At 35.9% G+C, this 18,514-nt stretch overlaps 1 protein-coding gene across 3 annotated transcripts in view; it reads right to left on the reverse strand.

Moving 5' to 3' along the window:
* Positions 1 to 18,514, reverse strand: part of MPHOSPH9 (M-phase phosphoprotein 9) — a 28,026-nt gene that overhangs the window by 4,309 nt on the left and 5,203 nt on the right. For all 3 annotated transcript variants that reach the window (XM_068653860.1, XM_068653861.1, XM_068653862.1), the window contains 16 exons: positions 15,741 to 16,261; positions 14,634 to 14,757; positions 12,522 to 12,612; positions 11,158 to 11,264; positions 10,650 to 10,775; positions 9,384 to 9,820; positions 8,399 to 8,557; positions 7,199 to 7,286; positions 6,238 to 6,453; positions 5,321 to 5,368; positions 4,884 to 4,948; positions 3,075 to 3,176; positions 2,264 to 2,401; positions 1,667 to 1,842; positions 729 to 893; positions 291 to 411 (listed from right to left, as the gene is read on the reverse strand). In XM_068653860.1, coding sequence (XP_068509961.1) covers positions 291 to 411; positions 729 to 893; positions 1,667 to 1,842; positions 2,264 to 2,401; positions 3,075 to 3,176; positions 4,884 to 4,948; positions 5,321 to 5,368; positions 6,238 to 6,453; positions 7,199 to 7,286; positions 8,399 to 8,557; positions 9,384 to 9,820; positions 10,650 to 10,775; positions 11,158 to 11,264; positions 12,522 to 12,612; positions 14,634 to 14,757; positions 15,741 to 16,261 — 2,684 coding nt within the window. The remainder of the gene's footprint in view (positions 1 to 290; positions 412 to 728; positions 894 to 1,666; positions 1,843 to 2,263; positions 2,402 to 3,074; positions 3,177 to 4,883; positions 4,949 to 5,320; positions 5,369 to 6,237; positions 6,454 to 7,198; positions 7,287 to 8,398; positions 8,558 to 9,383; positions 9,821 to 10,649; positions 10,776 to 11,157; positions 11,265 to 12,521; positions 12,613 to 14,633; positions 14,758 to 15,740; positions 16,262 to 18,514) is intronic.

Consider the following 18,514-nt stretch of genomic DNA (forward strand, 5'->3'; position numbering starts at 1 on the left):
AAACAATTCTTTTATAACCTTTTTGTCACCGATCAATGTCATTGCAAGATACGTAACAATAAACACAACACTTCTCCTTGGTAAACACTAGATTACAGAAAGCATTCCAGATTTTTCTCGCCATGTTTTAAGAAGTAAAACTTAGGTTTATGTTTAGAAATCTTCACATGACTCAGATTTTCCACAACTTTTTAAATGAACAAAAACCAGCAGGAACAGTATTAAGCCTGCATAAACATACTGCTGCTATTACAATCATCAGAACACAATTGTATTCACAAAATTCATACCTTGTCACTGTGTTTTCATTTTTGCTAAGCAAATGGCTAAATCCAGGAGAGAGGTTTTCTTTTGGAGATCGTTTTGGGCTGTACGTCACAGACACTGGCGCCAACATTATCTCTCGTCTTGCTGTGAGAGACAAAGTACATTCAAGTACCTAAAATTCTCTCTGCGCAGTATTTCCCATTCATGAGATCTTATGTTTACATCTTTAAAGAATGCTTGTCAAAGCTATGTGTTTATTTAAATTATATGAAAAGGTCAACACAATACAGAAAAATGAAATTACTGTGTTTTCTATGATTTTAGAGCTTTTTTCCATATTGTCTACTAGAATAATGCAGAAATCATACTTTTATTTTTCTTTCTTCTAGAGCAGCCTTCCATTATTTACATACCTTGCGTGCATGCAAAAAATATGAACCAAACTTCAGAAGAGCACTTACTTGGAGTATTTGATTTCCTGTTTGAAGGAGGAAGGGAGGATGACCTCTGGCCACAAGGGGAGCTGTACCGTTTCGGTCTCTGTTGGTCTTTACCTTTCTCTGGGGATCGGTTAGCAATGCAAGAAGTTTCAACAAATCCAACTGTTTGACGTCGAGTTGTTGCTTCTAATTAAAAACAAGAAGCGACTACATTGATCAATACTTTTTTGATACAAGAACTCACAGATACTCTCTTGTACTCAGCTTTTACAACAATTACACTTAGTCTGCCTCGTGCAAACATTTGTGCTGTTTTACTTAAGACTCATTTCCTGCCCATCACATTCACGAAATAGTTTCATTAACTTATGAGAAAGGGTGCTTTGCAGCACAAGGGACATTGATGTTAAATAACAGACAACGAAAAGCAGGATAAAAGCTTATTTTGGTTAAGAAGCTTGGAGTACCCGCCTGAACCAAGACCATAAGCATTTAAGAATGACTCGATGTTTTGTAACTACAAGGCTTCCCAAATCAACATTATTAGAATGTCTCAGTGCAGTTCCACAATACATATGCCAGCTTTCATAATAACATTCTGATACAGCACTATGGGAACAAAACTAAAATGGATTTAGAGCCAGCCAGAATTCTGTTAGGACTCCATTAACTGTTTATAAATACTACGTTATTCTTAGAAAAAGAACATCAACTACTCTCTAGCTTGAGACCTAACAGCAACCTTTGCATTCCTTCTATTTTAAACAAGCCCCTTAGCTGTATCATTTTGAATTTTCTTAGGAAAACTCCAGAAATTTGCATGCTAAAAACCACATTCATTTCACCCCATCACTGAAGATGGATGAGCTTTCATGATGAGAACAAAACCAAAAGACATGCAAACAAAGAAAGGCCCATAAAGACAAGTTTAGGAATATAAAAGTAAATTAAAAAATTACTAGCTGATGAGTCTTCTTTTTCTGTCTGTGTACCCCAATCTTTAAAAGCTTTTCCTTCTCCAAGTTCTTTGAAGGCTTTTATAATTGGTGCTTCTGACATCCCATTTTCTTTCTTTTCAATTGAGTTTGTTGAAGAGTCTTCCTGTGAGGAGTCTTTTTCAGGAGGAGAATGATGCCTTAAAGAAAGAAGCAGGAAGAAAGATCAATTTTTCCAGCTTTATTTCAGCAATCCAAATGCAAGGTGAACAGAAAAACTGGGAGAAATTTATTTTGAGCTTTACAGTTGCCAAAGCAAGATTTTTAGAGTTGTTCTTAATTTCTGCCAAGAACTTCACACAATTGTGTTACAGACAATCCAAGAATCCAAAATATGAGATAAGCTTGATAATTTGACATCTTCTTCAAAGTAAACAAATACTGACAGAGGCTTTAGCAACTTCTGAGGAAGAAGGTAAACTACCGGGAAATGAAACTACACCTGAAGCTTCGCACTAGCAGCAAAGTCTGGAAATAGGAATCTGGTCAATTTTGAATAAAATTATGTTTTAGAATTGTTCAACTTCACATCACATTGGAGACTGAAGGAAACCCGCTCACCTTGAAGGAATATAGGTTTCTTCTAGCCTGTTGTCTTTCGGGCTTTCCTGGACTTCCAAGGGCTGGCCAGTGAAGATTGAATACTCTGCTCCTGGTATCAGCCACTTTCGCCTGCTAACATCAGGAGCTGCCAACTTGCTGTGGGAAAAAAAAAAAAAAAAAAACAACTCTGAATTATGAATGGTTTTGAATTTTTCTTGAAAAAAAAATAATTAGAAGGTATTATTTATTTGTTCTAATTAGAATCAAATAAAAAATATACAATAACTTTGTAAATACTGTAGAAAAATAGCAGCTTTTCAGGACTTTAAGACATAGAAGCACCAAAACAGAAGAGAGACCAACTTCTAACTTCTTTAACATACATTCACAATCCTTACTGGAGTATGCATTTTAACTGAACTTCCACACTACTCGCAGCATACCCGTACAAACTATAGTTAGAAAAATAAAAAGCAGTAATGAGCCTCTTAAAACAAAGACGTAAGGGCATAAAGAAAACTTCTAATGTCTAATTGGACTATTAGATTTTATTCCCAAGATCTTTGCTGAGCATGGAAATCTCTATTCAGCTTAGCAACTGAGACCAGTCTTCATGCAGAAAGACTAGAGACAGTCTGCCAAATAACACGTGTGTTATCTGATTATTATTTTTTTAAATAATTTCTTGGCATATGAAGTCTTGGGATTACATCATGTGTTTAATCCAGTTTAGCCTATGGACTTACATCTTTATCCATTGTTACCCAAAACACATTAAAGTATTCTAAAGCACGTGACCTGTTTTCATATTATTGGAATATTCACTTACTTGGCACAAGAGGTTCTTAAACGACTTTCAGTAATATGGCGAAGTTTCAACATATTTTCATGTTCTACCTGCTTGAGCTGAGCTTCAAGTTTTGAAATCGTCCTAATGTAAAAGTAGCAAAGATGCATAAGATGATTTAAAATATATAAAGAGACATCATATTTCCTGGAGTTTACTCATTTTTATTCAGATATCCTGAGTAGAGCAGAAGAACAAGAGTAACTATGAGATTTCTATCTATCCATAAACACGTAGATAAATATGTGTTTGTATTCTAAGTCAAATAGGTTAGGTGACCTAGCTAGAAAGACAAGACCAGGAGATACTGCTGTGGATCAAAGCGTTCAACTCCTAGGGGCTTTGGGAGGGGCAAACAAATGTTTTTCCTCTTTGAAATGAGGAATCTACACAAAGGACTCCCTGACTGATTTTAGTGGGTGGCTCCTTCTCCTGTGTGTCACTCAGGTAACTGCCAATCTGCTGCTCATGCAGCCCACATCTTCAGTGCAATACAATTTTAGGCATTCGCTGCTTGGAGAATAGAAATTCAGGGTTTTGGAACAGGATGTAAAAATTGCTTTTTTCCACTTTATGAGTATGGAATGATCCCTAGCTAGCAGCATCAACAGTCAGGCAGGAAAAATAGAAGCACTAATAGAAATACCATACTGAACTTTCTTTCACACTCTCTTTATTTCCTCAACAGTACAATAAAAATTGAAGGCAGTGTATTTTTGGCTCCTTTCTACTCCTTCCTTAAATTCTTGCTATTCATTCTTTCCATTCTTCTTCTTTAAAAATCAGGTGATCTGAGTAACAAAGTATTGCAAAACATATGCCTGAAAATGCATTTGCTTTTTCTTGTTTTAGTTTTAACTTTACACGGGTTAATGCTTAGTTGCTATGACATTTGGAATGGATTTTGAGGTGAAACTTGTAGCCACATTTCTAGAAGAATCATCAAAAACCAGGCACAAAAAAAATAATATTTCTAACAGTCTTGGTTTCAGCTGCTCATATAAAACAGGAAAGGAAATAACAGCACATGCCCCCAAAAAAAAGCACAGAGGGAGATGAACGACATCACACCTCACCTCACTGCAGTTCTACAATGCCTGCCCCTAGAGCCCTCTCAGAAGTCCTCTCCTCCCACACATCTCTAAACGCCACCGAACAACTATGCTGTTTTACACCCTTGATTAGGAGTAGCTGAAAAATCCCAAACTGGAGGACACATCCATAGCCATAAAACTCTTGATGGTCACGACTGTTGCCTAGTGCCTGCCCAGAAAGCATAAAGCTCAATATGTATCTGTTCTCCCAACCACAAGACAGATCCAGGCTTCTTGAGAGACATCCATAGCAGGTATTATTTCTGCTATATATGGAACACTTTCTGTCCTTTATTCACATTCAGGAGCCATAATCTCAAATAGTGGACTCCTGTCAGCATCCTCATTCCTAAAAACCTGCATAGAGACTGCTAAACTGAAGGTGGGGACTCCTGAGGAAACAACTTTGGTAGCAAAAGCTTGAGCAGCAGACTGGCTGGGCTATCTGACTGACAACAGAGAGGAAGCAATTGCAACCCACTGGAAGAGGTTATGATCAAGGAAATAAAAATACAAACCACATTTCTTAGAAATAACAAGATTCTTCACATTTGTGCAAAGCCGCATAAAGCGACATGAAATACTTCATAAGATGTAATTAAGATTGCAAATATACAAACTTGATAGTCTAGGACTAAATGTTTGGGCCACAGGCTGTATTTCATATCGTTAAAATAGTAATAACATTCACATTTACCTTTTCAAATCAGAAATCTGGGTGTTTGCGTCAAGCAATTTGTTTTCAGTTGCATTTAATGTATCCTACAAAGTACAAAAGGAAAAAAGTAACGAGTCTGGAAACTACATAGTGTCTACAGAAGAAAAAAAATAACTTAGATCTTGAAAATAATACATTAAATATGCCTTCCTATTTGAAATAGAGTTCCATTACATTTCTTCGGCTTTGACTTCACAGTATTTTTGCTGTCTACAACTAGAACACAATATACTCTAAACTCATTCTTCTTCCCTTTTCAGGGACTCCGAAGATGCAGTAAAAAGCTTTCAGCCAAAAGATATATGGATCTTTCATTTTGTCTTTTTCCTAAATACTTGTGTTAAGTCAGTTAATTCTGTAATACATTACAACAGATTTTACCAGCTTGGGTTTTTAATTAACTAGTGCATATTTACCTTTACTCTTTCATGTTCTTTTCCAAGAGACTCATATTCTCCTAAAAGCTAAAACAAACAAAAAAACAAGCACATATGGAGAGTAAACATAACTAACATTTTTGTTGAGTGCTATAAAATAAATTACTTATCTAATATGCTTATAAGCACTATGGGCTATACAGAATACATTTAAATATTGTTAAGTTCTAGCATCTCCTAATCAGAAAAAAAGTTACAGAAGGGATAAGAACTACATGGACAACGTATTTCTAATTGTCATATAATTTATCTTTAAAAGGAACTGAAGAAGCTGAAGTAGAACTCTTCACAGAACAGTAGAACTCTTTACTGGCTTTTAAAGTTGACTTTGTATTTAAAGTTTTATTTGGAAAATAAATAAATAAATACAGGATTTAAAGCATCACGTTTCTTTTCCTCCTAGTACCCATTTTCCCGAAATGAATCAAACATTCCATAAAGCTGTTACTGAAGAATCAGAAGAACATTTGCTTTGATTCAGTCTAAAATTATACATAAAATTAACAGTGATGACTTACAAAAGAGATTCAGTCCATTCCACATAAACTCAGGAGAACAAAAAGTAACTTGTTCTGAAATTATTTCCTACAATACCTCTACAAAAAGATGAACTAATAGCACAAAGTAATAAAATACCTGAGAAAGGCTACAGCAAATGTTACCATATCACGTACATAATCGCTGCCTTAAATAACTGTTTTAAAATATCTATCAAGTCTGTGGTATAACATAACACCTAGCCTTACAAAGCAATCTACAGAATATTTCTGCTCCCTCAGATGTGCATTAAGTCTTGGAAAACTACTCAGAGTATACCACTGCAAAAACACCCAGGACTTGCTGTGTTGGTAAGATGCAATGCAACTGTAAAAATCATTTCACATTTTCTTACTCACATTTTGAAACATTTTATTTTCTTCTTTTAACCTTGCATTTTTATTATCGGATAATTTATACGCTTTTTCAAATGCTTCCTCTAGATCTTTAAGCCTTGATTTTAGTCTACTGATTGTGTTATCCTTCTCTTTATTATTTGTGCGCATTTCTTCAATACGTTCCTGTAAAACTTTGGAAGTATTACTAACAGCATAAAAACGTTCTCTCCAATCTGTCTGTAGAAGAAAAACAACATTAATTATAATGCTTACCTTGCAGATTTTTAGTTCAGAAACTAAAATCATCTAAACAGAATAGCTCATCAACAGACGTACAAGATTATGCGCATTTCTGTGAGGTATATTCACTTTATATGACTTAAAATATCTAGAAGTTACACCTCTAATCCCAACTTCTTGTCTTGCTTCCCAGCAAAGAAAAATGTCTAAAAGGTGGAATGAATTAGTCTCTCCAGGTATTTAACTTCCATGACAGAATGCCCTGTTCTTTCATCAATAAATTCAACTATGCAGTCATAAACAAACAGGTCTGACCTAGCCAGAAAGACTGTATAAGTACACTTAAACAGGTAATATTTTTGCCCCAGTGCAAATGAGATTTCCTCTTAATTACACAGCTCTAATTAGAAATCAAAAAGGAAGTAATTAGATTTTTTTTTAATTGATTCTGGTTTAGAGTGAGACATCAGAAACGAATGACAATATTTAACTATTAAACTTCATTTGGTCCCTATAAAGGATTGTTTATAAACAAAAGTGATTATGATTCAAGCAAGGAGCCTTCAGAAACACGGCTAGGAAAGTCGCCTGTGTAACATACTGGCTGATGTCGTATTAAGAGAAAGGTTGAAAATAAGATACAGAAATACAGATTAGCTTAACAATGAATAAGTGCATTCTCTTACCCTTTTAGTTAAAAAGCAACTTGAATTAATATATGTCACCACAAACGTATACTTACCACTTGCTTTTCTAGCATATTATTCTTATTTTCAAGGGCTTTTATGCGAGCACTTGCTTCATTCAGAGCTGCATCTAGTTGGTCACACCTACATGGAAAAGAGAGATAAAATCAAAAATCTCTTAAGCTTTCAAATAATAAATCTACCTTTTATGGCTGCCTTTCCTTCCTCCTTTCCCCTCTAATTTTGGTACCCAGCCTGGGACCTCTTCCCATACTCTACAGCTGTTGCAGTGAGCACCCAGCACCTCTGCACAGAAAGGCTGCGGTGCTCAGAGGGCGAGCAGCAAAGTGGGAACATTTGCTCAGAACCATCTGGAGTCTGTGCACAAGAGCTCCACGACCAGAAGCAGCTGAGAGGCACCAGAGTGGAGTTCCACTTGAGCTAATTGATGATGCTGTGTGATAATTAATGACTGAAAGCATACCACAAGCTTCTTGTAACTCAGTAAATGACTGCTCAGAAGTCACTTTTAATAGGTAGAACCCACTACTGCTAAAAGAGAAGTAACGAAGAGACCCAGCTACCCACACAGCTTTTCAATTACTCTGAATGCCATAAATTTTGCAAAGTATTTTAACTGTCTAAATTTTTAATATGTATTTTGACTGGCAGTGATGATATAAAATCACATTGAACCTCTACAGCAGTCACCTAAGTGGCACCAAGTACACAGGTGAGGCACACAGCCCCCGGCAGTAATATCTGGTCAAAGAGCACTGACTGGTAAATTGGCTTTATAAAGCTACCAATAAATTCAAGACTTTTCCTGTAACATCTGGAAACATCTGGTAGTTTTGATGTGAAAGATAAAGAGGGATGATGTTCACCAGCACGACAGGCAAATACTATCTTATGACTGTGATATTTCCATTACAGATTGCTCAGGACTACCTCAGCCTGCCAGCCAACTGCTTTTGAGCAAAACTTATCCTACCTTCAGCAAAAATCAAGTCAAACAAGACCTCTGGTCCAAACATCCCACTTATCACTTAACAGTCATTTTAAACCAATTTTAAAAGATGCATTAAATAACGTAAAATGTGTGTTTAGTAGTAAAATATTAGTATCACAGATGCATGAAACATTCAGAATTGAGGAATGACAGACATTTCAAGATATTCTAAACAAGCATATGTAGTTTTTAAAGTAGAAATAATATCCTGTAACAGAGAAAGAAAAAGATGGATAAACAGTACCTGTCAGCAAGATTTTGATTGATTTTCTTCAAATCTTCAGAAGAAGCAGCTTTATGGCTTGCCTCTAGCTGCTGTTTTAAGCTATGTATCTCAGCATCATAGTAAGCTCGTAGATCAGCTATGTGTCGAGCATGTTTTTCCCTCAAGTTCTGCCTAATCCTATATTCAAAATTAAGAACAAAAAAAAGTTTCCAGCTACCAACATGACCACGCATTGCCAGCTACACTGACTCAGATGTAATGAACTCAGCACATCAATATCTCTTGCACAGTTTTGTTACAGTCAAATTGAAGCAAAGGAAATTTGTCATCTAAAGCAGTGGTGTCAGACACCCAAGGCTGGCATGGAAGCATTCACATTAATAACACAAAGCTTAACTCCTTCTCTCCTTTTCTACCCAGCAGAAAATACGCACAAGAAATTAACCAGGAAACACACAAATTGAACTGTCTTGAAACCATGACCCTCTGCATAAATCTTGCGCAAATCACAAGAGCCTCATTTGTGATTGGGGGATATTTATTTTTCCTAAGTACAGTAATTCTGGGCTTATCCTACCATTTGACTCTAAAAACCATACCTATCACAGAACTTTGAAATTCTGTACCTAAATCAGCACCCTCATACAGCCTATGAAGCAAGCATGTACTTTTATTTTAATGTATAAACAGAAATAATAAAAATTAAAATATGGAAAACTGTTTTGTGTTCCAGTTAAGGCTCTGATATTCATGGGGATCAGGGAAGACAGAGTACAAACACTGTACCTTAGATTAAATAGTATGGTCTCAAAGGCATTTATAACAAGTGGAAAATGACTGTTCTATCTCCATGCCATTTGTACTTCAGGAAGCAGAAAAAGAAAGAAAAAAAAGCAATGCCCAGCTACATTCTAAGCTCACAGAATGTGCATGTTTTGTTCATGTCACCAGTACTGTTCTTTCATGAAGGAACTAACTTTAAAAAAAAGAAAAAAAAACTTACTTTGACATTATCACAGGATCTTCAACAGATGCCACTGAAAGATTATATTCTGGTAAACTGTTGTCAGCACACTGAGTAACAGAAGATGGAGTTAGAGTTAATGTTTCTTCCTCCTCAGTGTTGAGTAAAATATCACTATTAGCATCGGTATATGCCATTGGAAAAGGACAGCTGGCCTTGTTTTCATTTGGAATTGCGTGATTTTTCCAGAGGTCCAAATGCACAGCTCTGCTACCAGCAGGATATTTCGGGGAATCATCACACTGAGATGAATTGCTTGTCCGTGAAAAAGAGTCTGTATCACAATGACTTGAAAATCCAGGTTCTGCCATAGAGTCTGGAGAAAAAGGAGTAGTCTCTTCAGGAATATTGAAAAAGCAATGGCCTGGATTCTGCTGACCGGGTTTCATGTGCAGGGTTGGGTCCAACGTCAAGATCTAGGAAGTAAGTTACAATACTAAAAAAAATGTTTTAACTTTTGGTCATGTAAATGGAATTAATCTGAATACATTAGTCATCCATACAATGTATTGCAGGAATTACTCTGAATGTTACTACAATTATTTGATATTGACAAGCAAGTGCAAAGACGAGAAATCTGTAACAGCTCAGAAGATGATACATGTACCCAATGCTTGCAACTTGTGTTTCTCAGTTTCTGGTAGGAATAAATGATATATCCAGCATCTGTAGCTGTCCAGAAAATTTCAGCCATATATATAAATGAATTAGGATGCTTGCTTGCAGGCTAAAGCAATAACATTGTGCAGTTACTAAAATCATTTCGTGGATTACATAAACAAGACAGTCACTTATTAGCCCCTGTGCAGCCTTGTACATTACATATACGAGGAAAATCTAAAGACTACGTCCTGGATCTGGGTATGGAAACAGGTTTGGTAAAGAATACATGTACTTCTACAACCCACAACCTGTGCCTATTCACTTTTTGAGGTGGAAGGAACTCGTCTTGTAGAAAATAATAAGAAAACCCTGCTTCTGCAACTGCAGTCCCCATGTGCATTTCAGCAGATTCACCCCTGTGTCACCTTCAAGGATGTGCTGCAAAGGTGCTCCTTCACCCAGAGTGTTCTCAGGGGTTCTTTTCAGCTGGATCCCCTCCCAGTCTGGCTCATCACATAGTTGCAAAAATTGCTGTTCCAGCACAGCACTGGAGGTGGCAGCAGGTGCCGATTAATGTGAAAGCAGCCTGTAAAACCTATCATATCTTCAAACTGAGATGTGGAACAAAGATAATAACGTTACCTCTGGTGGGTGACTTGACGGAGAAGATGGCATAAAATTCATGTCTGGCAGCTGCTTGTTTTCCCTTTGTCTCTTCTGATAAATATCCTTCAACGACGATAGCTTCATTTCATCAGCAGAAGATGACTTAAGGAGGTGAAATTGCTACGTTAGTCTTGCTGAACACAACCCTTCACCCCCAATTACTTCTTTTTGGCTAATGAAACAGTTCAGAAAAAACAAAGGCTCTATTCAATGCGCCCAATTTAAAGAACTGTCGTTAATGAGGCAAATACACCTTTAATACACTAGTTAATCTCTTCTTGTCTCTTACACCATTTCCTTTAGATGACAGAAGGTCAGTAAATTCCAAGTGGAGGTAGCCAGGGTAAATGAATAATGGAGACAGTGAGCTAACAAAAAGAGGCTTCACAGAAAACTTCTCTTCTGAAGGGCTGATTCTTTCCATTTGTAGAAAAGGGGAAAGATGCAAATATAACACAACTTTTAGAACATGCACAGAGTCTACCTGATCTGGTGATACTTTTGTGGAGAAAATATCAGTGAACTCATTTCCGAAGTTCTCTGGTAAAGAGTGATACATGTCCTTTTCATCTAGTTTCCAGTACGAAAGTCCTAATGAAAAGAATCATTGGAGAAAAAAGGTTAAAATTTCAATCTCACAGCTATGGAGCTGGAATCCCCAAAACCATTAGAAAGATGTTACCCTGCCAACGAACAAGAGTAGTGTATTAATTACTAGCATCTATTGCTTAGGGATTTTACTGAAGTATTTGTTAGCAGAAGTTACAAAAATCTCAATGCCAAACACAAGCAACATACATAATCAGTATTATATCACACAGCATCGCTAATTAAAGGTGCAAATTAGTGAAAATATAGATATACTCTTTGGTGTTCAAGGTCATAGCCTCATTTACAATAAACTGCCACATTTCTAACAATGCCAGTATAGCTCTTAAAACTTATAATGCCGAAGGAATAATTCTAGACAGCCACTCAAGGTTACAAACTCTTCAGTTTGGTGCTCAACTGCACACCATTACATGCAAAAAGACAGCCTACCGGGACCCACCTACTGTGGGATGGCACAAGAGGAACATTTAAACAGTCTTTATCCCACTTCAGTTTCTTATATGTGTGGTTGTGTAGAAGAAATATACATCATTTGCAGGGCTACGTCTCTGTATCCCTGTTTGTTACTGAAGTGGATCCACCATGTTATGATCAAAATACATAAATTAGTTGTTTGGCTTTGACAAAAAATAAAATAAAATAAAGCACCCAATAAAACTGTATCAGCAAAACCATACAAAGCTCCCCCCAAAAAGAACAGAAGCAAAACCACACTAAAACAAAAAACAACCCCCTTCACTCACACGCACCCCAACATAAAAAATAATAATAATCCTCACATTACACACTGCATTATTTTGTTCTTGTTTATTCACAGAACTACTGAATCATTCCTTTGGCTTACAGGAATTCTGCTTCTATAGCCATGCACTCCTGTGATTACTAAACCATCAGCGGTGCTAATATTTTTAAAGGTCATTTTATCCCCTACCATGATTTTAACAGTAATTACGTTATGAAACAGCTTTAAATACAAAGCTCAGCCTTGAAGCACTGAGAAATTTGAAGAAAAATAAAATTGCCCAAAGCCCTGCATCTGCCAGCAGTGATACACAAGAGCCACCATCAGTTTGAAACAAGACCATAAGCAGCAGAATTATACTATATCAAAAATTAACAGCTTTTCTGTGCTTATACCCTCAGTACCTCCCCAGAAGTATTGGAGGTACGTTCTAGTAAGCTCTAAAAACACAAATCGACAGAAAAGGAAATTTAAGGAAAAGATATTAACGATACCTGAAGCTTCAGACACTAAGGAATTTGGGCTTTCAGTTGGTTGATTGAGGTAAAAAGTGTAAGGTGGCAAAACAGCATCAGTAGAGTTTGTCTAGAATTAAAAGGAGAACACAAACTTATAACAAAAACTGCAAGGCAAGAAAAAAAATTGAGAGTCTAATTTTAAAAAACTGCATGTAGATGCTGTTAGCCTTTTTACACAAAGGGATTAAACTTAGTGATGATGATCCAAACCTATACAATTTATTTTTTAAGGGCAATCAAAGCCAGAAGGGGAACCAAGATACGCCAAATAATTAAATGATGCTTGTAGCTTCTAATTCATGTGCCAGTCCACTTATAGAGCATTTTTTAGATGAGGTATTATAAAAATACACTTTTTGGATAGTCATCTAAACCTTCCTGCTTCTTAAAAGGTGCAAGTATATAGAGGGATGATGACTTACCGATAGTGTTACTCCTTGCTCATCCTAAGACTGGAATTTCTTATATTCAGCTGTTATGCCTCCACCTACCACAAATCAGGAGGTAACATTGTCTACCATCTCGGATAGACAAGATACTACATACCCCCTGTGTAAGATACTACATATCCTCCTCCCCTCCACTCCAAACTTCCTCCTTCCCTTCACTCCAAACTTTTTAGGAGCTAAAAAACTTTCTCTCAGCTAAAAAAAAAAAAAAAAAAAAAAGGAAGTGTAGAACTAGAGTACAATTTTTTGAATTATGTAGGATATTACCTCAAGGCTATTTTGTCCCTTTTGATGTTTTTATTAAGGTATTCTCCTTTGTCTAAGGAGGAAGAAAGGAACTTGAAGGGGCAACAACTGAATTCTTACAAAGGAACACAAAGATTTTTTTTCAAAATCTGTGTTTCTTACACTAATTTCCATTAGCCAATTGTGTTTGCACTGACAATAGAAGACCAGAGAGAGCAAATCCAAACTGCTATGATTACCCTTTCTGGATCACCCTCAAAGTGACCACAGGAAAGAAAACTGACCCTGCCTTGTATCAAGTGATTCATATTTTCTAGCTCTCCTATTCTCTTGTAGGTGGAGCCTTTCAGAATTTCAGGAATTATTTCCTTAAAAATAGCATACAGATGCTTGTGACAATTAATATATTCAAACTAATTCAAAAACTTCAGTTACATGTATGATGAATACTCATGCAATCATGTTGCATAATGTCCTTTTGGGTCAGAAATGTTATACATGGTTAAACTTCCCAAAATAATTAGATTTATGGACATACAGAAGGAAATATTTAATCACAGGGGGTGGGGAAGAGGGAAGGGACGCACAAAAAATAAAATTCATCTCAAAAGAAGCATTTTGAGCCAATTCTGCAATCGTGGCAATAGGCTTTACCACAAATAGTTCTAAAAAGCCAAAATTTCTCCTAAACTTCTATTGTGTGGGTTGTTTTTTTAGTAACCAGTGCTGTAACTGAATTTGGAGTAGTTCAATTTAGCCAAATCATGACCATATAAAAGCATAAAATTTATTATTCTTACAGAAACAATACAAGAAAAAAAAAAGTTTGGATTTTAGCCTAAGAGTTTGCTAAAAACACACACACACACAAAAAAAAAACCACACTATTAGTCCTATACAAAGTGGCTAATGTCTCAATATGCAAAAAGTTTATCAGCTTGCATTAAATTCTGTATACCAAAAGAGACATCAACAGCTGAAATGGAAGACCAACATTTGTAAAACAAAGATCCTTTAAAAAATGACGGGACGCAATAAGTTACCATGACCTGATGATTTAGTTGAGAATGTGACTATTATCTCTACAAGGAAAGAACGTGTGCCACTGAGGCAAGCTAAAAAAAAAAAAAAGAAAAAACTAGACAAGGGATAAAATAAGCCAAAATAGCAGCGTTGAATAGGTATAGAAGGATCCAAGTAGTAAACTCTGCCCACATGAACTTTAGACATATCAATGGAAAAACCACTACTCAAATGCTCAAAGCAAGCAAAACATATTTCAAAAATTTCAAATTTCAAAGCAAACACTGAATCAGACCATACTATAACTCTAAAAACTAGGAGTGACAAGAGAAAAAATTTAAAAATAAAACTAAATCGGAAGGCAACTTACATTCTCCAGTGGTAATTTCTTTGCTTGTTCATTTCCTTGCATAGAGGCTACTTGTACTTCTTCTGCATTTATTCTTTTGGGTTGGTTTTGTTTCAACTTTTGTGCCCATGATGTTAAAGACTTACTAGATGATAAGAAACACACATATATACCATAAACATACATTCCCTTTTTCAATGGAGAAATGATCCCTACAGAAATCAACAATAGGAAGAAGGAAGAGAATGTGCACATCAATGGCATTATGATCTACCTTGTATGTTGAGATAACACATCTCCAAAACCAATCCTCTAAAGAAAGCTGGTTCTGTTTCCTAACATAGTAACAAGACACAAGTTCATTTTCACGATTCTCCGTTTTTCCAACAGACAGAGCGTTTTTATCTCTGCAAAATACTATCATGGATTCACAGGCAACATGCTGCCCATGTGAGCTCTGATATTGGTCACAGCTGTATGAAGCCACTGCCTTTATAGTCTAGCCTGACAGGGAGAGTTGCAAATTCTCTGCAACTAGAGCAGAATTTGGTCAGTTATTATGGCTTACAGATGAGCCAAAGTAACTCAGAAAAAAAAAGTTTACTAGATCCACTCACCTTTTGGACATAACAAAAGAAAAACAAAACTTAACTAAAAACAAAATAACAAAAATAGAATAAGTCACACATTTGGCTGTTGTCTGATAAAAATTATTACTGTAATACATTCATATAAGATAGTAAAAAATGCTGAGTACCACAGCAAAATGTGTCATGTAAAATTGATAATCAGCACCTAAATTTCCATGTGTAGATAAAGCAGTATATGCAAACTTTATCTTAGCTCATGTTTACAATAAGGAGAGTTTTGTATTTTTCTCCCAACATACCTACAATAGGTAAACACTGCAGAAGCAAATATGCATCACACAGAAACGTCAAACTAAAGAAACATTTATCTACCAAGTACCTAGGTTCTTGGGGGGGGGTTCATGTGTTTACTTTTGCTTCTTTAGTTCTTACCATCAAGAAGTTCCATTCAATTCTTACATATTTCTAGTTACCAAAAGGCATTTATTCAGTGAGGACTATATAATAAATTAACAAATTTGGAAAGTTTACCACTTACCTGCTTTTTCTTCCACACTGCGCTTCATTTACCTTATGTTCACATTCAACAGGAAAACCTAAAACATCATTCCTTCCTGATGAGCAGTTTTCCTCTATTTTTTTTGGTAAAAGTTCTCTTGTATTTTGAACAGTGGCTACAGCTGCATCACTCTGCAATACTGCTGCATCACCCTGTCCTTGAGAAGTTTTCTCCGTGCAGTCTGTGCACTTGACAACGTCATTAGATTTGCTAGCGTTCAATTCAGAGGCAGAAAGGGTGCCATACCCACTGTTCATCGAAGCGTCATTTGCAAAACATTCCTGATACAGATCAGATGCATTTGGCTGAGTTTCTGATTCATTAGATCTAAGCTGATTGACAATGCATTCATTTTCTTCAGAGACTTCAGATTGCATCCCCATTTGACTTCCTATTGACGAAAAAGTGTCTGTAACCTTCACAGGAAAACTTCTGCTCTTGCCAACACCCCAATTGCTGATCTGCAGTTTCACTAACTGCCTTATTTCATCCTGAATCAGCTAAAGAATAAAAACAAAAGGCAAAATTCCCATGAGATCATGCTACAAGTCATATTTATATCTTGATCCATCTTCAATTCACGTTATTAGCAAGGGAATTAGTGCGTTTATTTCAAACAATTCCAATTTTTCAATGCATCCACATCTCATGCATAAAGTAGATATATGCATACTGTGCATAACAGTAAAAGGTGAATGGTAACAACTCAATATCCAAGCAGAGAATTACAGGTCTCAGGAGTCATTTACTTATATAAAAAACAATGCATGCGTGTATTGGCTACATGCCTTCAGAACTACAGTTACCTATCAGCCACCTAAAGAAATACCAGTTATCTAGGCATATCATTAGAAGTGGACAAAGTCATTGGCTAAATCAAAGTCTAAAAGACTTTACAATTTGGATTTACATATTTGAAGATTGTAAGGATGTTTTAATGGAAGAATAAACCATTACTCTGTTACACGAATAGGAATAATGTACCTCTGTAAGATTATTCACATAAAACGTGGCTTCAAAATAGCTGATTTAAGTAATGCATTATTGGGTAGTTCATTTAATAAAAATATTTACAGTTTGATTTATTGGTTTTTGGTCTCTGATAGAGTGGAGAAAACCTATAAAAAGGTCACTTGAAGAGACTTAACAGGTTATTTACTTTTTAGTCTGCAATGCCTGCAAAGAATTATTTTACATATATATATATATATATATATATATATATATATATATATATGCATATATGAACTATCTACTACACTGAATTGTTTAGTGGTGTCCTAGTATACTGAAATAACTAATTTTTTCTGTCAAGGGCTATGAAAAGACTTCATGCTAGTGCCCACAGCTGTGTCCTTTGACCAGGGAGCTGCACTTCCGCAGAGCAGTGCTGCAGTTACTGAACTCTCTGGGGGCGCACAGCTCTTAATACACATTACAAGACCAGAGTACATGGCAGTTTTCAAGAATACATTTCAAACCAATTTCTCCCTGGAAAAAAAAACTCAACTTTCAATAATTTTAAGAACATGAAACTCTAGTACTGCTTTATTCACAGAACTACAGGACATTACTCAGATAAGAATAGCAGGTGCAAAGCACAAATTGATCAAAAATCATTTGTTCTTTTAAAGTAAGAATTTTTTAAAAAAGGCTTAATTCTAAAGGAGCTGACGTGCAATGCTAGTCAGAATCAAGCCTTGTATGTTCTACAAATTTGCAAAACTATTAACAACTGAATTTCAGGTCAGTCTTCCTATTAAAAAAAAAAAAAAAAACAGGGATGACATTTCTGCAATAACAAAGTTTTTTGGTGATTTGAATCATTTTGTTGAAGAAGGTAAGGAAGGGAGAATAAAAGTGAAGAAACAGAGTTGTGGGTGGAAAAAACTGATCAGATTCCCTGCTGGCATTTAATCTTTGTCAATAGTACTTTGCAGGAAAGGTGAAAGACTATTATTCTAATTAAACAGTACTTCTACTTCTCCTTGTATAGTCACAAATAGTTCCAAGAGAAGAAAAGACCTAGGAAAATGAGATTTCAGAAATTTGTATAGAGTTTGGGGATTATAGGTAGCTTTCTTACGTTTTTAAATCTTCTTCAATAAATCCTGATCTTAAGATGATATGCAGTTGGTGACAGGATGTCATTAGCACACTTGTATTTTACTGCATAATTCAAACCAGCTGAGGGCTGACCCCAGCATAATTCCAAAATGAACTCAAGGTCTTTTGACCCATTTTTTGTTATGACAATGTATTTTCGTAAGAACAGGTGGTCTTGAAGCACAGCATAGAGCAAGTCTTATCTCAGAGCCACGTCAATGCTAAAGCAGCATCTTGCTCCTTGACCCCAAATAGTAGGTTATTAATTTGAAGTTTTATTTTTATTATTACTAGAACATGTTGAATCCCCTGGGTTTTAGAAAATTCACTAGCCTACCAGTTTAAGTTTGAAATAGTTCCGTCTAGTTTACCTAATGCATTCATACAACTGAAAATATGTTACAGCCATTGATTTTTACATTTAGTGTGGCAGTTCATGCAGTTAGTTAAGTCCCTGTGGATACCATCAACTAAACTCTTCCAGAGGTAGCCTTTCCTATTAATAAAGACAAAAAACAGCAAAGGCAACACAATGGATTAGTCAAGACTACCATTAGCAACAAGTGAATCAAACCACTACAGTAAGAGGAAAAGAAATATGAGGATAAGGAAACACTGGTGGGACAAAACCAACAAGATGGGAGAGA

This window comes from Anas acuta, chromosome 17, assembly GCF_963932015.1.
Source record: "Anas acuta chromosome 17, bAnaAcu1.1, whole genome shotgun sequence".
NCBI classification, from domain to species: Eukaryota; Metazoa; Chordata; class Aves; order Anseriformes; family Anatidae; genus Anas; species Anas acuta.